Source organism: Leptodactylus fuscus, chromosome 9, assembly GCF_031893055.1.
Source record: "Leptodactylus fuscus isolate aLepFus1 chromosome 9, aLepFus1.hap2, whole genome shotgun sequence".
Taxonomy (NCBI): Eukaryota; Metazoa; Chordata; class Amphibia; order Anura; family Leptodactylidae; genus Leptodactylus; species Leptodactylus fuscus.
In genome coordinates, this window is record NC_134273.1 from 21,937,688 (window position 1) to 21,964,030 (window position 26,343).

A 26,343-nucleotide genomic window follows, 5' to 3' on the forward strand; every position below is an offset into this window, starting at 1 on the left:
CCTGGATCAATGTGTCCTTAAAATCTAGAATTGATAGTGCGTAATATTGTTCTCTTCAAGAAAGGCATCCAGTCCCTCTTTGATCTTGTTCAATGAATCCACTTTGACTTGCATTGTTCCACACGAGTGTATTTCCACTTTTGTTGCACGCAATGTACATATTATCTACAATGTCACTTAGATTATTTGTGAATAACCCTATAAGAAATAGACCCCAGGGGGAAAGGGATTTTCATTGCTAGTGTAACACCACCAATGTTCCTTGTCGTAGGAGCACCCATTGGTGCACCAATAGGAAGTCCTACCAGGAGGAACAAGACTCTGGTGGCATTACACTAGCAAAGAAAATCCCTTCCCCCTAGGGTCTACTTCTTATAGGGTAATACTCTGCTGTGCTCTTGTGGTCTGGCTCCCCTCCACTCTCCTCTGGCATCCTCCTCTTCCTCCAACTCTGCCAGTGTTGCCCATAGAGCGTGATGCCAATACTGTTGACTTCTTAAGGGGCCAGTGAGTGCACCCGTCATTTGGTACCCAGCCAAAACCAGACAAAGGATGGGGACCCCAGTTGGCAGAAAAATCACAGCAAAACTCTTCTGTTTTACAGCCCTGGCAAAGTGAATCCCATCCACACATTGCGTAAAAATACACGCAGCGGACACACTGCCATTTCCAAAATCCTTTCGGTTTTGGAAATCGCAGCATGTTAGTTACACCTATGGAAATGCGGGTGGTTTCTCTATAGGTATAATGGAAGCAGTAAGTCTCTAAAGCCATCCGTATCTATTTGGTAGGGATTTTGTACCCTGACCCCGCACTGATCTGCTGATCCCGGTGCCATCAAACAAAGCTATCATTGCGGATGGGCACCAGAAGAAGCACTGCTGCTATTCAAGTCATACTGCAGTACTGCTATAGGGTGAACATTAGAGATGAGCGAGTAGTACTCAATCAAGTAGGTATTCGATCGAATACTACGGTATTCAAAATACTCGTACTCGATTGAGTACCACTCGCTATTCGAATGGAAAAGTTCGATGTAGAACCAGCATTGATTGGCCGAATGCTATACAGTCAGCCAATCAACACTGGTTCTTCTCCTACCTTTAGAAGTCTTCTCCATGCAGCTTCCCCATGGCGTGTTCCGGCTCTGAATTCACTCTGCCAGGCATCGGGCCTGGGCAGAGCCGACGGCACATGTCCGCTTGTAGTGTGGGCATGTGCAGTCGGCTCTGCCCAGGCCCGATGCCTTGCAGAGTGAATTCAGAGCCGGAAGATGCCACAGGGACGCTGCATGGAGAAGACTTCTCAGAGGATCCAGCCCGACCCTCACTCGTGGACTTGGTAAGTATAATTTGATCGAACGTTGCCTACCCCTGAAACGAGCATTTTCCCCCCATAGACTATAATTGGGTTCGATATTCGATTAGAGTAGTCGAATATTGAGGGGCTACTCGAAACGAATATCGAACCTCGAACATTTTACTGTTCGCTCATCTCTAGTGAACATCTTTTAGCCTATTACTTGCTCCGGGCTTCATCCACCGCAATAGTTTGTGGCGCCAGGAGGCAGCTGGATCAGCCGATCGTTGTAGGATCTGGGTGACGGACCCCCACTAATAGCTTATTTTATGGATAGGTCACCAGTTACAAAAGTGTTTGGGGCTGGAACATGCCTTTAATTTACAAAGTCACATGGGCTTGTTTTCCTGTTGTATATTCCGATCCACTCCCCGGCTGGGCTCTCACAGCATGGTTTTTAATATTAAATAAAATGACAATTTAATCATAGTGTACAAAGGCTATTTTGGTCTATTTTCGTTTGCACAAACAGAGCATCCATTGTCCATAGTTACCAGTTATATATATTTGTTTGCTTTAAATCATGGTTTCGCCGGCTCCATCTCGGTGTATATATCAGTTTGCTAGTCTGGTGTGCATTACCAAGCCTTTCATCAGATGTTCATTTCGCCGGGCTCCTTCTTGGAAGTGCCAGACATATTAATTACATAGCAATCGCTTGATGCAACTTTGTTCCCTCTTATTTTAAATAAAAAGTAACAGAAACTTCTTGGCAGGCGAGATAACAGCCAAAACAAAACACTGTTGCTTTAAGTAATGGGTAAATTTCATCCTATAATAAGTAATGGTTTTCTAAGTGGCGGCTGATTTATTTCTTTGTATTATTCAGTCTTCTTTTGGAAATGTCCCTATTTAAATTATAGACACGCTATTTAATTTCACACTTCTAAAAAAACACTGACTCTTCTGTAATTACAGCTGGAAGGGAAGTTACTGGAATATGACCAGATCAGTGGACAATGTAGAGCCAATTTAATTACATCAAGAGGGATGGATGCTCGAGACATTAAGCATTTCATTGTGGTTAAAAGTCGCTTTGTATTGCACTAAATGACCATCAGGATGCTTCAGGTTTAAAGCACATGAAGCTTCAATGTCATATGTAGTGTCCCTATCTATATTTATTAGAAGACCGGCCAGATCTGGCTGGCTCGGCAATTTGTGCCCGTACTGTCAATGGGAAGACGTTTCATGCTGATTTTATTGCAGAACTTTGCTCCGTTCTTTTCCTTTTCCTTATTTCTAGTCTTCAGGGCTTCAAAAGTCTTTAGCAAGCTGTTTGACTATAAACACAGACGGTTATTTGGGTGGTTGATAGAATCTACTAGAGATGGGCAAATCTCAAGAGGTTCATCTGCCTGTCTTGGTTCTGGTAAGAAGTGCTGTTATTATACTCTGGGGTCTGTTCAGAACCTAAAGTATAATAAGAAGAGGCCCAGGAGAGGTGTAGAGAGATAATAAACACGTATACTCACCTTGCTTCACCTCTCCTGTGCTTCCTCGTGGTGTTCAATGGTCCCTTGGTGCCTTCTTCTGACCTCTTGCCTCCCAGGGTTATCTGAGGTGCACAATTGGGTCCTACCAGTCACCTCAAGGTCTGTGATGTGGACGCAAAATGATCACTGAATGCAACAAGGTAACCCAGGAGAGTTGAGACAAGGTGAATTTGTTATGTTTCCACATCTCACTTGGGTCTCCATAAGCCAGTAGAGACCCTAGAGTAATATAGTGGTTCTAGGGTTGACAACCTCTGACATTTCAGACAACTTTTGGAAAATTCGAGACAAATCTGGTTTGTTCCAAAATGGTCTAGAATCTACTCATGTTCAGTTTTAGAAGATCAGTACTGATATGGATCATTGGTCCACCAAAGCACTAGAGCTCGGGCTCTGATATAGCAATGGTCCACCAAAGTCTAGCGTAAGAGAACAACATTTAGAAGTGACTTTGGAGCCAATTGCTTTCCACTAAGGTGTTTCTTATGTTATGGATTATGAGTTATACATGTTATTAAGACTGCCGTGTGTAATATCAAGGCTAAGATACAATGTATTTATAAGTGGATGGGTAGAGGCTCTTCATATTTGTGGTAGGCTTGTGGTTCAGGCTAGAGGTGAGGCGTGAGAGTAGATCCACACTACCATTGTGGATGGCTGATGCTCTCATAGGTCAAATGGACATTAAAAGACAGATCCAGACAGAGCCCCCTCCATCTGGTGTCTGTCTGCCTTTACCCCAGTGTTATATTCACCATCATTTAGATAAAATGTATTATTAGCGGGTGACAAAATTTGCCTTCAAAATTTCTTACTGGCATGCACCAATTTTATGGAGTAAAATCTGGTGTGCTTTATACCAACCAAGGGGTGTCCTAAGGAAGAAATTTTTTTTACATGCACCAAAGGAAGTGCACTATGGTGATGGACTTTGTACTATTAAAGGATTATTTTATCTCATCTTATCTTCTGACCTCTTCATGATGTGCAGGAACAAGACTAATCCCTTTCAATCATTCTCTTTCTACGAAATTAGATATTAAGAGCTCTACCACCATGATGGAGATGGCCTATAGTGGACATCCATCGACATCAACCCCCGGAAACCCATTTTGTAGCATTTTATTTTATTTATACAGGTTCCAAGTGCTAAATATCTTATTGCACATCTATTAATGTCCTTGTGTTCGTCCATATATCAGGAACTTGAAGTCATATTATTCTTTTTTTTCCAGGGGGCATAGTCTTAAACCCATCATATTACGGAATGCCAGGCCACACCAACACAATGATTCACGAGGTGGGTCATGCCCTAGGACTTTATCATGTCTTTAAAGGAGTCAGTGAACGGGAATCTTGTGACGACCCCTGCAGTGAAACCGAACCTTCCATGGAAACTGGAGACCTATGTGCAGACACCGCACCCACACCCAAAAACAAGCTTTGCCGAGATCCTGACCCAACAAATGACACCTGCGGACCCATGTTTTACACTGGAACTCCTTATAACAACTACATGAGCTACACGGGTGAGGCTACAAGCAACATTTTCTAGTTCTTTTTGGATATTTTGTGTTACGCATGAACTTTAGATGGATAAATTACACATTTTTTTTTAACAATTTTCACAAAACCAACATTTAGTGGTTTTTCTAAATCTCATAGGAAATAACAAAAATCTCATGTGCGAGTCCAGCGATTGGGGCGGCTACACATTAGTTACATGGAGACAGTTTTTATCTGATCCCTTGTGACTCTGATAATGAGCTGCAGTTTTATGGCAGCCTGTAGAATATGGATAACCTATTGTACAGCACCAGCCTATGTTCTGTTGACAGATGTGCTTAAAACTTATGGGGGATTTGAGAAATCCTGAGGGTACAATTTAAGTAATAATGTTATATAAAGAAATAAAAAAGTGTCTCCAATGTGGAGTTTTATTTTAATAAGCATTGATGCAATTGACGATAACGTCTGTTCATATGCCATACTGAGGTTTATGAATATTATATCTACAGATGTGTCCTTTCTTACTCGTCCTTGTCTATCCAGTCCAGATATGTGATGATCAGCTTTTCAATATTGTTTTTTGATATTCTGTCACAAAGAGATAAGCTACTGTATATATGTCTGTGTTGCCACCCAGTGGTTGTGTTCGGTATTTTATACTATCACAGACTGAGAGTATGTTGTTTTATTGGATTTAATAGGTTTAATGAGAAATCGGAGTCCTTAAAGAAGTTGTTCCATTATGGACACTTATTTCCTATCCACAGGACTGGAGCTAAGTGTCTGATCTCCCAATGATCAGGAGGTCGGGAGAACAAAAGTCCTCCTAAGGCCTTTGTTATATATTTCACTTTTGTAGATTTGGAGAAAAGATGTGTTATCAAATGAGGTAGTTTGTGCACTAGGGGCGGACCTTCAGCCCTGGGAGCACTACTCTTACCAGATCATCTCCAGCTTGCTCGACCCTGTACAGTGTGATCGATCCTATCACTGTATGCCATCACCTATCCTAGTGCAGTGCTCTCAGGACTTTTGGCCGCCCCCAGTGCACAAACTGCCTCATTTACATAGCACTGCAAAGTATTTTTGTTCCAAATCTACAAAAGTGATCTACATAACAGAGGTAGGTTGTTTATGACTGTAATGTGGTGGTGGCCAGTGAATATGTTTGGGTTGGTGGTAGACTCCATTTAAAGGGATCCTATCATTAAAACTTAATTTTTTTCTTACTACCATGTAGGAACAGCCTTAAGAAAGGCTATTTTTCCCCTACCTTTAGATGTCTTCTCCGCACCACCGTTTGGTATATAATCCAGTTTTTGTCGGTATGTAAATGAGTTCTGACTCAGCACTAAGGGCGGGCCCCGGTGCTCAAACAGCACTGGAGGCATCCCCAATGCTGCCAGAGAACTCTCCAGCGCTGCCTCCATCTTCTTCAGGAACGGATCTTCATCACGTCTTCTTCTGGCCATGGCTTTAAACTTCTAGGCAGCCGACTGCGCATACCTGCCGGCCACTAGAAAATGGCCGCTTACGATACTGTGTAAGCGGCCATCTTCTTGTGGCCAGCAGTCATGCGCGGTCGGCTTTACCCTAGGCCTGAGGCCTAGAAGTTTGAAGCCACTGCAGGAAGAATACACAAAGACTGGTTCCTGAAGAAGATGGAGGAAGAGCTGGAAAGTTCTCTCGTAGCATTGGGGATGCTCCAGTGCTGTTTGAGCGCTAGGGGCCACTCCCAGTGCTGCGAGAGAACTCATTTACATACCAACGAAAACTGGATTATATACCGAACGGTGGCGCGGAGAAGACATCTAAAGGTAGGAGACGAATAGCCTTTCTTAAGGCTATTCCTACGTGAGAGTGAGAAAAAAAAAAAAAAAAAGTTTTAATGATAGAATCCCTTTAACCAAATGTGAGCAAAGTTAAAGGTAGACATACTTGTACTTATTAGACACCTATTAAAAATATACAAAACAACTTTGTAAAGAGGTAGAGGCATAACTCCAATGCTACATTTGGGGCCCCACCTATTATATGCCATTAATAAAACTGGTATCTTCTTATGTATCATTGGATTTTATGGCACTGCCTGGAATGCAAATGTTACCACAACCACAGCCCTTATAGCCACACCTCTGGTATTCCATGGCCACTTATTCACAGACCTTACAGACATTGGTTAACCCTTTAATGCTTCCTTAAAACATGAAACGCTCAACTTTTTCCAAGGTCACAGCTTCAGTATATTTACCGTTAAACCAAATCCATAGGCGAAAACATCCAAAGATGAATCCAACGGTTAAAGGGAATAAAGCTGACACTTTTATATACTATATCATTGAACTATATGACACTTTCATAGATTCGGTGACACATTATGCAATAAAAATGCTTTCATTACAGATTCCCATTAGTGATACACAACAAGCAATAATAGTTTTCATTACCTCGCTGCGCTATTTTAATTTGCCATGCTGTGTTATTTGGATATTACTGAATCCAGGCTTTCTGCCACCCTAGTTTCTCTGCCCCTTAGTCTTATTTTTTGGGACAGAAGAGAGGCCCCGCTGGGTTTTAGAATTGTATTTTGTGTAGATGTATTAAATCAGGGCTGTCGCTATATGATGGAGGCCTTATACATGAAATATGTTAACGTTATGGTCGTGGGGTGAGGGCTATAAAAAATGAAGCCATGAAATATAGATTTGGGTGAGTTGCACAGAAAAAAGCCTTGGGTTCCACATATGGCGTGCAGACCACCAACCGTTCCTCCATGTCATATCATAATTCTTATCATCTACCTGCATGGTTGGTGGAAATGAGCGCAGCACATGGAAATATTTCATGTGTAGTCTGACCTAGTTATTGTGACTAAATATGCTATAGGACTTTATGTCTTTCACATGCTCGAGGTCTTCCATTATTTAAAGAGTTCTTAGACTTGGTAATACGCTTCTCATGCCAATTCGACTTCTTGAGCCAAGAGTCTTCTCTGTATGTGTGCTTGCTTAGACATACATCTCTATACTGTGAAGTCATGGAGCCAAGATCCTGGCGCCAGAAGTGAATTGACTACAAAGTTAAGGCCAAGGTTGGCCAAAACAACTTAGCCCACCAGTTGACTATCTTCATGTGTCCCGACTCTTCACTGACAGGTGATATCAGGGGAAGGACCGGACATATTGAATTTCCATGTCTAAGCCTTTTGTTCTCAAGAGGGATAGGTTGCAGTCCTACGTATCTGACAGCAGTTTAATCCCTTCTTCCCATTGACAACACATGCATACTTACTTGAGGTCTAGCTTGATCCACCAAATGTTTGGCTTATACAGGTTTGTCTACCCTTGACCTTTGTGCAAGTGACTTCAATTGCTTATCAATCTGATTTAATACAATATTTTGAAATAAGAGCACTACCCTTAAAGGCTATAACCCATAGTATAGATATCTTGTGACAGAATATGGCAACAGCATATTATTTTGAAAAGATGATCATCTTATGCTCAACCAAGAACACATCTAAGGAAGGACATTTCTGCACATACTGTATTGATAACAGATAAAACTGAATTCTACAATGTACGGTTTCTTGAATTTGGACTTAATACTGACTGTCTAACCTTATTATCGCTTCCATTTTCATTGTCAGATGATGACTGTGCCAACAGCTTCACTCCAAACCAGGTTGCTCGGATGCACTGTTACCTTGATCTCAAGTATCAAGGATGGACTAGGTCACCCAAGCCTTCACCTGTTCCTTTGGCCCCGATCGTGATTAAACAGAGTCCAGACTTTCTCACAATTCAATGGATGCCTCCTATCAGTGGAGAATTGTATGAAAGGTAATAGAAATTCTTTGTAAGCCACCATTATGTTTTGTGGAACGGACTTCATTGTTCTGTAATGAGGCTTGTGACCTACAAGTTGGAATCTGGTTGGGCCTATTTCAGAGATGGTTTGGGGCTCTTCCTTTCCCCAGTTCTGTGATACGGCTGCATTTTTAACAATTGGATCACCAAAACTGAGTAGAACTGGATGCCCCCACCCCTGCCTGAAGGCCATAGATGACAGTCTGAGGGGCCTCATTTGGTCTGCAGGACCTGGTCTGGTCTTTCTTCTTTCACTCGGGTCCTTTCATAAGCCTTAAATTATACTTTGCTTCTTTTGTTATAGGGATTCAGGATATAGTTGCGAGTCTTGCACCGATGATGGCTCTTTCTTACAATACGCACATCAGGCCTCCTCACCCCGTGCCTGTGACAATTCTGGCTACTGGGCTCCAGAAGAAGCAGTGGGTAAGTATTTCACACTCCAACACCAGTTATTGAAGTTGGGGTTTAACAACCACAAAAAACATTGGTCTGCTTCATTTATTTGGTCATCCAAATATCTTGTTTGATTGTTGCGTCTATTAATTTTTAAAGGTGTTTTTCCGAGTGTTCAACATTGATGACCTCTCCTTGGGTACTTGATACTTTGGCTCATACCCGTTCACTTCAATAGGACTAAGCTGAGTAAAGACCATGTGACAAAGGAACATAACATCACTGGCCCGTGAATTGGAAGTGGGGCTGATCTGTGGGAGTCCTGTGTAGCCAAAGAAGAGATCAACAATATTTAACTCTCGGCAAACCATTTCGATATCATGCATTGGTCAGGTCCAAACAATATATAATAGCAAAAGGGCCTTCTCAGTTTTTGCTTGGACTTGGTTTTCCTTTATTAAAGACGCTATAATGTTTTTAATGTCTTATCCCAAGAAACTAGCACTAGAGGATCCGGCGTACTTAGAAATTTTACGTATCTACTTATATATCTTTGCGGTATCGTATAAAAGCCATTGGATTATAGCTCCAGGTCGCCAACTGGAACCGTGTCTGTGAGGCCTAAAAGCTTGCAGCGTCCAGCACTATAATAAAAGTAATTACAAGTGCTAAGGGAAAGTTATTGAGATTAATTTAACAAGTTCGATTTCCAGGAAACCTGACTCATTGGGTGGAATGCAGACCAGTGTACTTGCTTTCCAATAAAATTTCCATGAAATGTCATATTTGTAATTGTTCTGGCATTTCGTGCTGTTTTGCTTCTCTGGTGATCCACTATTGTGGTTCATTTACAAGATGATTGTTTTGCTTAGTTTAATGGTAGTGAGACGGGGTCAAAATAGGGAAAGCGGCTGACCGAACGCCAATATGATAGACACAAAGGGGTAAGAAGAACCAGGCGACGTAGGGCCCCTGGGCAAAAATAGCGTGTGGGTCCCCTTCCACCAAAATACTCACTTGCATCTCTTGTGCTGACTGTAAAAAATATGATGGTATCTGGAAAATGGCCAGTAAAGGAATTAATGAGAACATCCCCGGTGGGCTAAACGTGGCCATGTGCATCAGATAACTACTAGGCTAATGTTTGGGGTCCCGCATACAAATGTGGTCTTGGCTTGATCGGGAATGTTTGCTGAATGGGGTTAGGATAGTTAGCCTCTACCAAGCTGGTGTCCAACACCATGGTGATGACTTATCTATGTAAGAACAAAAGGATTGAACATGTTGAAATCCAGCAGCCCCATCATTCATCCCCAAACAAATGTTGGGCGAAAACTGGAATGCTGCCATAAACATTCATCTAATATAGGTTAATAGCATAGAGATTAATAACATCCCTGGTGGTCTAGGGCAATGAAGAAGTTGACGATTATATACCTGGTTGTCTAAGGAAGCCTAGTGAAGGACTCTACCTCCTATATACTATCCAGGGGTGAACCGACCTTTTCTGCCACCCGAGGCAGACGACAGAAAGCGGAGCGGCGCGAAGGGGGCGGGGCAGAGCAAAGGGGGCGTGGTGGAGCGGCGTTAGCAGGCAGAGAGCAGGCAGGGAGAGGACCTGCTCTCTGCCTGAGCGTGAGGGGAGGCCGCTGGAGCAGCGCTGCATCCATGGGGCCTCCCCAATCCACCTCTCGGTGACGGTGACGCTAAGCCAGTCCAGGACAGCTTGTCCTGGACTGGCTTAGGTAAGCAAAAAATGCCCGGGGCCCTGGCATAGCACCACCTGAAGCGGTCGCTTCAGGTCGCCTCATGGGAGGTGCGGCGCTGATACTATCTGATAGCCTATGGAAAACAAGAAGTTACTGATAGCACCCTTGGTGGTCTAGGGTGGTATAGTACCCCCCTAGCCTGTAGATTGTAGGACTCTTCACTCTTGCTATTCCATTGGTAACTCTACATTTCTTTGATACATTGATACTGAATCATTAGTTATCAATCTATCAGAAAGAAACTTAGACAATTCTAGAGATTCTCTGATTGATTTACTGACTGGGATGATGCAATGTGTGACCAATGTTGATCTTGGATGGAGGGAGGGGATGAGAAACGCATGTGGCTTATATGTTCACTTTCCTCTATATCTTCAACCCTAATAGGAAGAACATGCCTATGTCTTTTAGCAGCTTAGTTACAGCTTTGACAATTTTCTCTCCGTGTCGTGCAAAGTTAGTCATTCGCTAAGATTTCCGGTGTTATGTTGACCCTTTTCAGCGCTTACCTTCATCGATAAAACCATAAAAGACAATTAACGATTTTCACTCTTCACACTCTTCCACGCGCTTTCCGCTCAGGTAACATACCACAGCCTTGTTTGCATTTTTGAGCTGTCTCCAAGTGACACCCGACCAAACCAGATAATTGGTTGGGAGAGAAATAAATGTGAAATAAATCCTATTATCCTAGTGTATTGGGTTTAGTAGACATATGTGTCCCAGGTTTCAAGTAATTCCAAATATCAGCTTGGATCAGCTAAAAATTTCCAATGTTCATACTGTCTGTATAAGTGAGAGTCTACGATGTGTAAAGAGGGGGCTTGTGTTCACAGACTTCTGTATTTTTATCCAGGCCCTCCTGATGTGGACCAGCCTTGCCAGACAAGCTTACAGGCATGGAGTCCCGAGATTCACTTGCTTACCAATATGTCTGTCCCCTGTACTGAGCCTCATGGATGTATGCTGGAGCTCCATTTCTTAAAACCTGTTCGACCTCAGGCCCTCACCATATGGATAACATACCTGTCCCCTAACGTAACTAACCCGCTCTCAGATATCGAGTTAGTTACAGAACATAATGAATCTTTACACCTGGGAAGTATGGAAGCCTTTTGTGATATTCCATTGACCATTAGACTCACCACTGAACACAAAGTATCGAGAGTCCGTGTATATACGTTTGATGCGAGCATGGAGATAGATGCCGTCCTCCTTGTGTCCGTGCCTCATGATCCTCTTTGCTCATCCTGCAGACCTGTGAAATACAAAATAGTCAGGAACCCTCCATTCCTAAGAGATTCCCAAGTCCCAAAGACCCAAACCCAGCGCACTTTCACCGACACGTGAGTAGAACCTGCCTCTAAAACATGGATGTAAGAAAGAATATTTTAGGTGCTTATATACTAAGAAGAAGAGTCTATTGGCTTCAGTCATGTCCGTATGGAATAAAGCAACTACAGTTAATAATATTATTTATGATGCTCGTTTTTTACCTACAGCGTACAGATGGAGCAGAGCTAAGGGCACATTGCCATAGACTTAGAATCAACACATGCAACATAATGTATTTGTCAGGAACAGATGCCAAATGTAGCCATAGGTCCGCTTTATTGGCCAGAAGACAAAAGAGAAGCCTCTTGGCCTTCGCAAGGATGACGCCGTCGTTGTATTTTTTACTATCTCGGAGAGTTCAGAAGACTGGTGTTTCCTATACAATGGGCCACCTCAAAAACATACAGCATGTGTGTATTCATTAGTTCACATTCTACCACAAATGTATCCCCCTTGGTCCTAGTGCTAATCTATGCTGTTAGCAGAGAGCTCTGGGCTAAATCAGTCTCCTTCCCCTTCTGGCAGCAGACAATATCACTCCTTTTTAGGTCTGGTTCACATCTGCGTTTGGTATTCGTTCGGGAAGTCCACTTGGGAACCTTCCGAACGAAATAACGAATTCATTAAAAACCAGTGAGCAGTGAAAACACATGGACCCCATAGACTATAATGGGGTCCGTGTGTTTTCCGTGCAGTGTCCGCACGAGTCATGCAGAGAGAAAAGTACTTCAAGAACTACTTTCCTCTTCGCATGACTTGTGCGGACACCGCGCAGAAAACACATGGACCCCATTATAGTCTATAGGGTCCGTGTGCTTTTATCACTCACCAGATTTTAATGCATTAGATATTTCATTGAGGGGGTCCCCAAGCAGACTCCCTGAATGGAATACCGAATGCAGATGTGAACCAGGCCTAAAAAGGAGTGATATTGTCTGCTGACAGAAGGGGAAGGAGACTGATTTAGCCCAGAGCTCTTGGCCAACAGCATAGATTAGCAATTGGACTAAGGGGAGTATCTTTGGGGTAATGCGTTTGGTATTCCATTTGGGGGTGTCCCCAAGTGGAATCACCGAACGCAGATGTGAACCAGGCCTTACTGCCCCTGCATCATAGCAGGGCAAAACATAGATCCTGCCTGTGGGGGTAGTGATTGAGCATGTGCGTCCACCAGAATACAGCTCAGTAGGTGGACACGCATTGTGAACAGCAGGTGGTGCTATACCAGATAAGTAAATGTCATTACCCTTGAATAGATCATTTTTTAATAGGACATAAAGGGCAAACATTGACGTTGAATATGAAATTTAAAGGTGGGATAACCCCTTTAATGCACAGATAGGTAAGGGTTATCTGGTGGTTTAGATAAAATAATCTGTACTGTTCCTTTTTCTGCTCTAGCTTTCTAATATCCAGTACATCCAGATGTGAACAGGTACAAAGGATGGATACGTAAGGGGTCTGACCATAGTCATTCCAGGCACAGAGGGTTAGCACATCAGACTTGTACGAAATGTAGAACATACGACAGAGATGAATGCCAGCCCATTATTAGACTGATGTGAATGACTAATGCGTCTGTGTGTGAGGAATAGTGTAGGACACAGTGGGTGGGGATCTGTGATGAAGATAATAAGTCATTATCCTTGAAACTAATGAACCATACTGAATGTGGGTGGTATATTTTTTATAATAAATTCTGAGATTAATTTCACTTTAAACGAGTAATTGCATTTTTCCTAAATAATGTGCTCGGAACTGCAGACTGACAATTGTATCTGCTGAAACGTGAGCTCCATCAGATACCTTTTAGCAGGTAATGAGAATATACCTTGGTGGGAAGACATTTCACCGAGCTGAAAGTTAAAGTTCACTTGAGGTGAACCTAAAGGAATACATTAAGGAGTTGGATAAAAACCAAGTCCCTAATGTAACATTAAAGGGGTTATATTCTTAGAATAGGTCATGAATAGGAGATCAATGGAGGTCTGACCAGTGGAGTGACTGAAGTCTTGTGGTCCCGGGGGCAAACTTTTGTCCGGAGCCCCCTACACCCTTCCTAGAGCGAATTCTTGATAGTGGCAGCTGCGGGTTCTGAAGGGATATCTCAGATACTTGAAAGGGATAAAGCTTTAGCACCCACAACTGCAGTTATCAGGAATATGGTGAGTGAGCAGCGCAACGTCCAGCATGTAAACAATACTGGGACAGATTATATGCTCCGCAGTGGACCCCACACAGTATTATGTGCTCCATAGCAGCCTCCAAACAGTATTATGTGCTCCATAGTAGTCTCAAACATTATTACATGGGCCACAGTGTCCCTCTAACAGTATTACATGCTTCACTGTGGCCCCCACACAGTATTATGTGCTCACCAAAGGCCCCCACACAGTATTATATGCTTCACAGTGAACCCCACACAGTATTATGTGCTCACCAAAGGCCCCCACACAGTATTATATGCTCCACAGTGAACCCCACACAGTATTATGTGTTCACCAAAGGCCCCACACAGTATTATATGCTCCACAGTGAACCTCACACAGTATTATCTGCTCACCAAAGGCCCCCACACAGTATTATATGCTCACAGTGGCCCCGACACAGACTACGGTCAGTCTAAATGTGCAATGGGGGAAAAGGACCCTCCATTCTTGGGATCATGGGGGTCTTTGCAGTCAGACCTCACTGATCAGGTATTTATCCTCTATCTTATGGATAGAGGATAAATACTTTTTGTGGCCTAAACCATTTAAGAGAAATTTCCTTTGGTGCCTTTCTAGTGGTAACCTATGGGTGACATATTCCATTGTATGACTATATAGTAGACCACACCCGAGGCATCAGGATATACCTCCAATGTATACCTCTAAAGGTTGCATTATTAGATTAATGACATTTAATCACGGTTTTAGCTTTAACCTGTGCGTTCTTTCCATCTACAGGGAAGTAAAACTGGGTCATAAATATCAATACCAGGTCCATGTGGTTGGTGGGACTTCAATTGGAGAACTTTCTCCTGCACTGATTCACGTCCACGGGGCTCCATTCTGTGGAGATGGAGAAGTCAATGAGTAAGTCATTATATTTAAAGGGTTAAAATAACCTCACTTTCTTTTACGTTTCACCAGAGATAAGGAGAACCATAGGCCAAATATTGGGAATGCAGAGGTTGTGAACTTATTGGGGCCCAACTCATGATAGTAATAGGCTGGTAGTAAGACTGTCTTTCTTGCCACATCAACGAATCACAGCTCAGCTTTTTTTTTTCCAAAACATTTTAAGGTTGACTGGTTGTTTCCCAATGGATTCCCAATTACATGGTTACTGGTTAGCATAATTTGGTAATAGATTTTAGGAATGGGGAACAGTGGGTGTGGCTCCTGAAAATTGTAAGATAGGACCAGACAAGGTGGTGCACCTTGAGCTCTGAAACTGACTGTCTCTCATTGGACAGGTTCAGATAGCTTACACTTACACCTACCAGTCACTCTGGGTTGAAACCCCCTTCTTGACAATAGAGACCCCAATTATCACATCAGTCTCCAAAACTACCTACACTGATTCCTCGGGAATGGTGAGAATTGGAGAAAAAATTACAGTTGCATTAGAATTCCCCACTGATTTCACCTCAGTTGGAATTTATTCTCTGGATATGTCTGATATTCTAATTAGGCTCTCAAGTGGATGGCGTTAGGTATGTGTTGAACAGACAAGGGGGTGTGGTTCTGAGCCCTTAAACTGTCACCTCTGATTGGACAGTATCAGATAGCTTAAATTCGTGACCCCTAGTCTACTCTGGGCCAAGACTTCTCACTTGGCAATAGAGACCCCAATTATCATATCAGGCTACAAAACTATTCACACTGATTGCTCAGGAATGGTGGGAATTAGAGGAAAAATGCAGGCGGAGATGGTAAAAGATCCTCTTTAATTTATGGCATGGCCGTCCAAAATGACGACCATGGACTTTTTGATCTTGGAAACTTTTTTTAACCCTTTCACCCAGTTCTTAGTGTAACGGAGAGATCCTACCCGCAGCCACTGGTGTTCTTAGTCTTCGTACAATGACTACATTCATCATGTACGTTTCACGGTATAAAATATACTGAGTGTTTTTGCATGGTCTTATATCATATCTACATTAGTATTTGAAGCGAGCAATTAATAAAAAGGTTTTTAGCAGATTCATTGCAGCAGGGCTTCACACCTATCCATAGTTGTCAAATTCTCCTGCAAAACATTTACCTCTTGGTGTTGAAGAGCGGCCAAAAATTCCAAGTCCCTTCGACTATCAGGCCGCACTAAAACGTAGCCTTCCGATACAGGACAGAACCTGATTTCATTGCGGTTTTTGCTGCCTTGCTGGTTCTTTGCATTGATTTTTATGCTCCTAAATTGTTCAATAAACATATAGATCATAAGTCATATACGCAGTGGAAGATACATGACGCTACATTTATGGGGTCTCTATGGGGCTAGCACAGTTGTCTAATAGATCTATTCCTGTCCATATTATGACTTCAGGGAGCTCGGAGAAGAATGCGATGATGGCGCTCTGCAAAATGGCGATGGCTGTTCTCAAAAGTGTCAGCTGGAAGAAAATTATATTTGCCGAGGTGAGCACTGTGCGCGGTACTTACAGACAAATATGTCATAAGATCTTCTGGAGACTGCTCAAGCTCCTTTTTTATATCATATTTTGTATTGACAGGAAAGCCAAGTTTTTGTTATATTCCCAGTGAAGACAGTGATTTTCTTGATGATGGCGTAGAAATGTCCGCTGACAGTGATGAGGTCACATCCCAGGGATACAAAGATCAGTGGGCTACTCATGCGGCTACTTCACATGAAGACCTACAGAACTGTCCAGTTTCTGCAGTGATTGGAGAACCCATCCAAAAGGTGATACATAAAATGAACATAATCAATGATCTAATAGTCAAGAGTCCCCAATTCTCTAAAATAGTCCTAGAATCACTTTAACGCCACATGTGCCCGGCCCAAGTTATAGATCTTGCTTTTACGACTCTATAAGTTTGTTCTGTACAGTACTAGTGCAGACTAATTGTAGGGATTACTGAATACATGAGTCAATAAAATATGGCACATTTTACTGCATGCAATATCATAGGGGAACCAAACTGTAGCACATGGTGCCTATGGAATAATAATAATAATAATAATTAATAATGTGAAAGAGTGGTAACTGCAGGGAAGGGGGATTGGGGAGGGGTTCAGACACCATACTATCCCAGGCACAATTAAGGACATGAAGGGGAGCTCTAGATGTGAATTTTTAGATATTCTCGTGTCTATACTACAGTAAGTTACAACAGCCAGATCTTCTTGCCAGCTGTTGTAACTAGATCTAAGCAGCTCTAATAGGTGTTGTTGTGGTACTATCTATAGTATGTGTGTGGTTTAACAGTATGTATGTTACATTACAATTTATAGGGACACATCTAGTCACATTCTAGGTGTTTAATTGTTTGCCCCAGTTAAAGAAATGCCTTGCTAAAGTTCTGACATGTCAAAGTAATGTTGATGGGCTATTAAAGGGATTCTATCATTAGAATCCCTTTTCTCAGTACTATAACTACTCAGTACTACTTCCCCTAACTTTAGAATTGTTCTCCATGCCGCCAACTCAGAGATATTCCCATTTTTTTTGTATACAAATAAGTCTCCAGACAGCACAGGGGGCGGTCCCCCTATGCTCGAACAGAACAGGGGCATCCCATGTGCTGCCTGAAGACTCTCCAGCGACGCCCTTCCACAGCTACGTGCATCCTCCTGCATCTTTTTCTGTGTAAGTGATGCCAGTACAGAGCTACTGAGCATGCATGCGCAGTACGTTCATGTAGCTGCCACAGAAAAATGGCCGACAAGACATGCGCAGATAGCAGAGCCAACTGCGCATGTATTGTTGGCCATTTTTCTGTGGCCGCTACACGAGTGAACAAAGTCTCGCCGGAAGAACTCACATGACTGTAGAAGAAGAAGGGCATCACTGGAAAGACTTCAGGCAGCCCAAAAATAAAGATATCCATTGGCCTTCATTGACTTTGGTTACCTAACCAATGAATCCGTGGAATCTGTTTGAATGTTAAAAATTCTGAGAATTTGCAAAATGGACAAATTAGTGCAACACCTAATATACAGTAAATGTAACATGCAATGAATAATAAAAGAAGATGACAAATATCACATCAGTCCCGCCAAACACGCAAAACAAACAATGTAACGGCTGAAGAGACGAATTGAGAAGTAAAATCAGCATATCAGTGTGTAGGATTTATTTTATTATAATATTTATCTATAAAGTTATACAACTTCCACGGAAAATATTTTCAAGCTGTCGCAGATGTAAAATCTTTCATCTTGTCACAAAACTTGAGGTATTGGAATTGAACGCGTTTCAACATTCTGGTTCATTTGTGTAGGTTACCCACGGTGATGTTACTACTGCGATCTATAACATCTTTCATCAAATTACAGTTAAGACATTGGCGCCCAGCTGGGAACTTCGAATACTTTCATGTGTCCGCCAAACTTACTTCATAGTCTGTATTTTGTGACACAATTGATTTAATAGAACCATATTTGCTGCATACGGTATAGTGACCTCCAGGAGAAATTCTCGACAGCCGTGGGTGAATGCGGCAATAATACCACTGATCATGGAAACCTAAAGTGAAATAAATGAGTAGCACTGTGTAGATGCTGATTCTTAAAATCTAGACGTGCGGGTTTGTTCTTTATTAGTTTGACTGGTTTACTTTCCAGCTGTGTGTATGCTAACAATTTATTTAGTGGCGAAACAGCGTTTTTGTCACTTGTATGTTTCAAGGACAAACAAAGTAATTATATTTTTCTTTCTACTGTAAATAATATTACATGTCGTAGCGATTGATGAAGCGGGGACTTAGCCATAGGGGATGCAGAAATTGTAGTTGTGTCCAGTGCCTGGTGCCTAAGGGGGTCCAAAGGCCTCTCTGCCACATACCAGTATATTAATATGGAACGTGATAGATAGGGGATCTTGATTCTTGATTTCACTTGATTTTTGGTTAAAAAAGTTAGATGAGATAGAGCTACAGTACCATTCACAGTCACTCCACAACATATGGAGCTGTACCTGTTCTACAACAACACATCTAGAGATGGGTATACCTCTCAGTGACTTGGACCTAAGGGTCCATTCACACGGAGTAACGCCAGGCGTTTTTTGTGTGTAATTTGTGTGTATTTTTACAGATGTAAAAAGCAGTCTCCATTGAGTTCTATAGTAAAATACGCCTGTATTTTTACGTCCGTAATTTTATGGATGTAAAATTACGGATGTAAAATTACGGACGTAAAAAAACGCCAGCATTTTACTATAGAACTCAATGAAGACTGCTTTTTACAGCTGTAAAAATACACACAAATTACACAAAAAAAACGCCTGGCGTTACTCCGTGTGAATGGACCCTAAGACTTGTTTTGGCTTAAATAAGGTTGTTACAAACCACATCTTAAATTAGCTTAAAGTATAGAAACCTCCTAGAAACCTGTCTATAAAACATAGTGTAGAACACTGTCAGGGCTCCTAGGAACCTATCTATAAAACATAGTGTATGGCACTGTCAGGGCTCCTAGGAACCTATCTATAAAACATAGTGTATAACACTGTCATGGCTCCTAGGACTCTATCTATAAAACATAGTGTATGGCACTGTCAGGGCTCCTAGGAACCTATCTATAAAACATAGTGTAGAACACTGTCAGGGCTCCTAGGATCCTATCTATAAAACATAGTGTAGAACACTGTCAGGGCTCCTAGGAACCTATCTATAAAACATAGTGTATAACACTGTCAGGGCTCCTAGGAACCTATTTATAAAACATAGTGTAGAATACTGTCAAGGCTCCTAGGAACCTATCTATAAAACATAGTGTAGAACACTGTCAGGGCTCCTAGGAACCTATCTATGAAACATAGTGTAGAACACTATAAGGGCTCCTAGGAACCAATCTATAAAACATAGTGTAGAATACTGTCAGGGCTCCTAGGAACCTATGTATAAAACATAGTGTATGGCACTGTCAGGGCTCCTAGGAACCTATCTATAAAACATAGTGTAGAATACTGTCAGGGCTCCTAGAACCTATCTATAAAACATAGTGTAGAACACTGTCAGGGCTCCTAGGAACCTATCTATGAAACATAGTGTAGAACACTATAAGGGCTCCTAGGAACCTATCTATAAAACATAGTGTAGAATACTGTCAGGGCTCCTAGGAACCTATCTATAAAACATAGTGTAGAACACTGTCAGGGCTCCTAGGAACCTATCTATGAAACATAGTGTAGAACACTATAAGGGCTCCTAGGAACCTATCTATAAAACATAGTGTAGAATACTGTCAGGACTCCTAGGAACCTATGTATAAAACATAGTGTATGGCACTGTCAGGGCTCCTAGGAACCTATCTATAAAACATAGTGTAGAATACTGTCAGGGCTCCTAGAACCTATCTATAAAACATAGTGTAGAACACTGTCAGGGCTCCTAGAACCTATCTATAAAACATAGTGTAGAACACTGTCAGGGCTCCTAGGAACCTATGTATAAAACATAGTGTATGGCACTGTCAGGGCTCCTAGGAACCTATCTATAAAACATAGTGTAGAATACTGTCAGGGCTCCTAGAACCTATCCATAAAACATAGTGTAGAACACTGTCAGGACTCCTAGGAACCTATCTATAAAACATAGTGTATGGCACTGTCAGGGCTCCTAGGAAACTATCTATAAAACATAGTGTATAACACTGTCAGGGCTCCTAGGAACCTATCTATAAAACATAGTGTAGAACACTGTCAGGACTCCTAGGAATCTATCTATAAAACATAGTGTATGGCACTGTCAGGGCTCCTAGGAACCTATCTATAAAACATAGTGTAGAATACTGTCAGGGCTCCTAGGAACCTATCTATAAAACATAGTGTAGAACACTGTCAGGGCTCCTAGGAACCTATCTATAAAACATAGTGTATAACACTGTCAGGGCTCCTAGGAACCTATCTATGAAACACAGTGTAGAACACTATAAGGGCTCCTAGGAACCTATCTATAAAAATACTGTCAGGGCTCCTAGGAACCTATCTATAAAATATAGTGTAGGAAACTGTCAGGGCTCCTAGGAATCTATCTATAAAACATAGTGTATAACACTGTCAGGGCTCCTAGGAACCTATCTATAAAACATAGTATATAACACTGTCAGGGCTCCTAGGAACCTATCTATAAAACATAGTGTAGAACACTGTCAGGGCTCCTAGGAACCTATCTATGAAACATAGTGTAGAACACTGTCATGGCTCCTAGGAACCTATCTATAAAACATAGTGTAGAATACTGTCAGGGCTCCTAGGAACCTATCTATAAAACATAGTGTAGAATACTGTCAGGACACCTAGGAACCTATCTATAAAACATAGTGTAGAACACTGTCAGGGCTCCTAGGAACTTATCTATAAAACATAGTGTAGAACACTGTCAGGGCTTCTAGGAACCTGTCTATAAAATATAGTGTAGAACACTGTCAGGGCTCCTAGAACCTATCTATAAAACATAGTGTATGGCACTGTCAGGACTCCTAGGAACCTATCTATAAAACATAGTGTATAACACTGTCAGGGCTCCTAGGAACCTATCTATAAAACATAGTGTAGAACACTGTCAGGGCTCCTAGGAACCTATCTATAAAGCATAGTGTATGGCACTGTCAGGGCTCCTAGGAACCTATCTATAAAACATAGTGTAGAATACTGTCAGGGCTCCTAGAACCTATCTATAAAACATAGTGTAGAACACTGTCAGGACTCCTAGGAACCTATCTATAAAACATAGTGTATGGCACTGTCAGGGCTCCTAGGAACCTATGTATAAAACATAGTGTAGAACACTGTCAGGGCTCCTAGGAACCTATCTATAAAGCATAGTGTATGGCACTGTCAGGGCTCCTAGGAACCTATCTATAAAACATAGTGTAGAATACTGTCAGGGCTCCTAGAACCTATCTATAAAACATAGTGTAGAACACTGTCAGGACTCCTAGGAACCTATCTATAAAACATAGTGTATGGCACTGTCAGGGCTCCTAGGAACCTATGTATAAAACATAGTGTATGGCACTGTCAGGGCTCCTAGGAACCTATCTATAAAACATAGTGTAGAATACTGTCAGGGCTCCTAGAACCTATCCATAAAACATAGTGTAGAACACTGTCAGGACTCCTAGGAACCTATCTATAAAACATAGTGTATGGCACTGTCAGGGCTCCTAGGAAACTATCTATAAAACATAGTGTATAACACTGTCAGGGCTCCTAGGAACCTATCTATAAAACATAGTGTAGAACACTGTCAGGACTCCTAGGAATCTATCTATAAAACATAGTGTATGGCACTGTCAGGGCTCCTAGGAACCTATCTATAAAACATAGTGTAGAATACTGTCAGGGCTCCTAGGAACCTATCTATAAAACATAGTGTAGAACACTGTCAGGGCTCCTAGGAACCTATCTATGAAACATAGTGTAGAACACTGTCATGGCTCCTAGGAACCTATCTATAAAACATAGTGTAGAATACTGTCAGGGCTCCTAGGAACCTATCTATAAAACATAGTGTAGAATACTGTCAGGACACCTAGGAACCTATCTATAAAACATAGTGTAGAACACTGTCAGGGCTCCTAGGAACTTATCTATAAAACATAGTGTAGAACACTGTCAGGGCTTCTAGGAACCTGTCTATAAAATATAGTGTAGAACACTGTCAGGGCTCCTAGAACCTATCTATAAAACATAGTGTAGAACACTGTCAGGACTCCTAGGAACCTATCTATAAAACATAGTGTATGGCACTGTCAGGACTCCTAGGAACCTATCTATAAAACATAGTGTATAACACTGTCAGGGCTCCTAGGAACCTATCTATAAAACATAGTGTAGAACACTGTCAGGGCTCCTAGGAACCTATCTATAAAGCATAGTGTATGGCACTGTCAGGGCTCCTAGGAACCTATCTATAAAACATAGTGTAGAATACTGTCAGGGCTCCTAGAACCTATCTATAAAACATAGTGTAGAACACTGTCAGGACTCCTAGGAACCTATCTATAAAACATAGTGTATGGCACTGTCAGGGCTCCTAGGAACCTATCTATAAAACATAGTGTAGAATACTGTCAGGGCTCCTAGGAACCTATCTATAAAACATAGTGTAGAACACTGTCAGGGCTCCTAGGAACCTATCTATAAAACATAGTGTAGAATACTGTCAGGGCTCCTAGGAACCTATCTATGAAACATAGTGTAGAACACTATAAGGGCTCCTAGAAACCTATCTATAAAAATACTGTCAGGGCTCCTAGGAACCTATCTATAAAACATAGTGTATGACACTGTCAGGACACCTAGGAACCTATCTATAAAACATAGTGTAGAACACTGTCAGGGCTCCTAGGAACCTATCTATAAAATATAGTGTAGGAAACTGTCAGGGCTCCTAGGAATCTATCTATAAAACATAGTGTATAACACTGTCAGGGCTCCTAGGAACCTATCTATAAAACATAGTGTAGAACACTGTCAGGACTCCTAGGAATCTATGTATAATACATAGTGTATAACACTGTCAGGGTTCCTAGGAACTTATCTATAAAACATAGTGTATGGCACTGTCAGGGCTCCTAGGAACCTATCTATAAAACATAGTGTAGAATACTGTCAGGGCTCCTAGGAACCTATCTATAAAACATAGTGTAGAACACTGTCAGGGCTCCTAGGAACCTATCTATAAAACATAGTGTAGAATACTGTCAGGGCTCCTAGGAACCTATCTATGAAACATAGTGTAGAACACTATAAGGGCTCCTAGGAACCTATCTATAAAAATACTGTCAGGGCTCCTAGGAACCTATCTATAAAACATAGTGTATGACACTGTCAGGACACCTAGGAACCTATCTATAAAACATAGTGTAGAACACTGTCAGGGCTCCTAGGAACCTATCTATAAAATATAGTGTAGAACACTGTCAGGGCTCCTAGGAACCTATCTATAAAATATAGTGTAGGAAACTGTCAGGGCTCCTAGGAATCTATCTATAAAACATAGTGTATAACACTGTCAGGGCTCCTAGGAACCTATCTATAAAACATAGTGTAGAACACTGTCAGGACTCCTAGGAATCTATGTATAATACATAGTGTATAACACTGTCAGGGTTCCTAGGAACCTATCTATAAAACATAGTGTAGAATACTGTCAGGGCTCCTAGGAACCTATCTATAAAACATAGTGTAGAACACTGTCAGGGCTCCTAGGAAACTATCTATAAAACATAGCGTATAACACTGTCAGGGCTCATAGGAACCTATCTATAAAACATAGTGTAGAACACTGTCAGGGCTCCTAGGAACCTATCTATAAAACATAGTGTAGAACACTGTCAGGACTCCTAGGAACCTGTCTATAAAACATAGTGTAGAACACTGTCAGGACTCCTAGGAACCTATCTATAAAACATAGTGTATGGCACTGTCAGGACTCCTAGGAACCTATCTATAAAACATAGTGTATAACACTGTCAGGGCTCCTAGGAACCTATCTATAAAACATAGTGTAGAACACTGTCAGGACTCCTAGGAACCTATCTATAAAACATAGTGTAGAACACTGTCAGGACTCCTAGGAACCTATCTATAAAACATAGTGTATGACACTGTCAGGACACCTAGGAACCTATCTATAAAACATAGTGTAGAACACTGTCAGGACTCCTAGGAATCTATGTATAATACATAGTGTATAACACTGTCAGGGTTCCTAGGAACCTATCTATAAAACATAGTGTATGGCACTGTCAGGGCTCCTAGGAACCTATCTATAAAACATAGTGTAGAATACTGTCAGGGCTCCTAGGAACCTATCTATAAAACATAGTGTAGAACACTGTCAGGGCTCCTAGGAACCTATCTATAAAACATAGTGTAGAATACTGTCAGGGCTCCTAGGAACCTATCTATGAAACATAGTGTAGAACACTATAAGGGCTCCTAGGAACCTATCTATAAAAATACTGTCAGGGCTCCTAGGAACCTATCTATAAAACATAGTGTATGACACTGTCAGGACACCTAGGAACCTATCTATAAAACATAGTGTAGAACACTGTCAGGGCTCCTAGGAACCTATCTATAAAACATAGTGTAGAACACTGTCAGGACTCCTAGGAACCTATCTATAAAACATAGTGTATGGCACTGTCAGGACTCCTAGGAACCTATCTATAAAACATAGTGTATAACACTGTCAGGGCTCCTAGGAACCTATCTATAAAACATAGTGTAGAACACTGTCAGGACTCCTAGGAACCTATCTATAAAACATAGTGTAGAACACTGTCAGGACTCCTAGGAACCTATCTATAAAACATAGTGTATGACACTGTCAGGACACCTAGGAACCTATCTATAAAACATAGTGTAGAACACTGTCAGGGCTCCTAGGAACCTATCTATAAAATATAGTGTAGGAAACTGTCAGGGCTCCTAGAAATCTATCTATAAAACATAGTGTATAACACTGTCAGGGCTCCTAGGAACCTATCTATAAAACATAGTGTAGAACACTGTCAGGACTCCTAGGAATCTATGTATAATACATAGTGTATAACACTGTCAGGGTTCCTAGGAACCTATCTATAAAACATAGTGTATGGCACTGTCAGGGCTCCTAGGAACCTATCTATAAAACATAGTGTAGAATACTGTCAGGGCTCCTAGGAACCTATCTATAAAATATAGTGTAGAACACTGTCAGGGCTCCTAGGAACCTATCTATAAAACATAGTGTAGAATACTGTCAGGGCTCCTAGGAACCTATCTATGAAACATAGTGTAGAACACTATAAGGGCTCCTAGGAACCTATCTATAAAAATACTGTCAGGGCTCCTAGGAACCTATCTATGAAACATAGTGTATGACACTGTCAGGACACCTAGGAACCTATCTATAAAACATAGTGTAGAACACTGTCACGGCTCCTAGGAACCTATCTATAAAATATAGTGTAGAACACTGTCAGGGCTCCTAGGAATCTATGTATAATACATAGTGTATAACACTGTCAGGGTTCCTAGGAACCTATCTATAAAACATAGTGTAGAATACTGTCAGGGCTCCTAGGAACCTATCTATAAAACATAGTGTAGAACACTGTCAGGGCTCCTAGGAAACTATCTATAAAACATAGCGTATAACACTGTCAGGGCTCATAGGAACCTATCTATAAAACATAGTGTAGAACACTGTCAGGGCTCCTAGGAACCTATCTATAAAACATAGTGTAGAACACTGTCAGGACTCCTAGGAACCTGTCTATAAAACATAGTGTAGAACACTGTCAGGACTCCTAGGAACCTATCTATAAAACATAGTGTATGGCACTGTCAGGACTCCTAGGAACCTATCTATAAAACATAGTGTATAACACTGTCAGGGCTCCTAGGAACCTATCTATAAAACATAGTGTAGAACACTGTCA

At 41.5% G+C, this 26,343-nt stretch overlaps 1 protein-coding gene across 1 annotated transcript in view; it reads left to right on the forward strand.

Moving 5' to 3' along the window:
* PAPPA2 (pappalysin 2) overlaps nucleotides 1–26,343 on the forward strand; it is a 139,552-nt gene that overhangs the window by 37,355 nt on the left and 75,854 nt on the right. Inside the window, exons 4-10 of the mRNA XM_075287086.1 lie at nucleotides 4,091–4,384; nucleotides 8,014–8,206; nucleotides 8,538–8,659; nucleotides 11,255–11,744; nucleotides 14,682–14,810; nucleotides 16,264–16,355; nucleotides 16,451–16,641. Coding sequence (XP_075143187.1) covers nucleotides 4,091–4,384; nucleotides 8,014–8,206; nucleotides 8,538–8,659; nucleotides 11,255–11,744; nucleotides 14,682–14,810; nucleotides 16,264–16,355; nucleotides 16,451–16,641 — 1,511 coding nt within the window. The remainder of the gene's footprint in view (nucleotides 1–4,090; nucleotides 4,385–8,013; nucleotides 8,207–8,537; nucleotides 8,660–11,254; nucleotides 11,745–14,681; nucleotides 14,811–16,263; nucleotides 16,356–16,450; nucleotides 16,642–26,343) is intronic.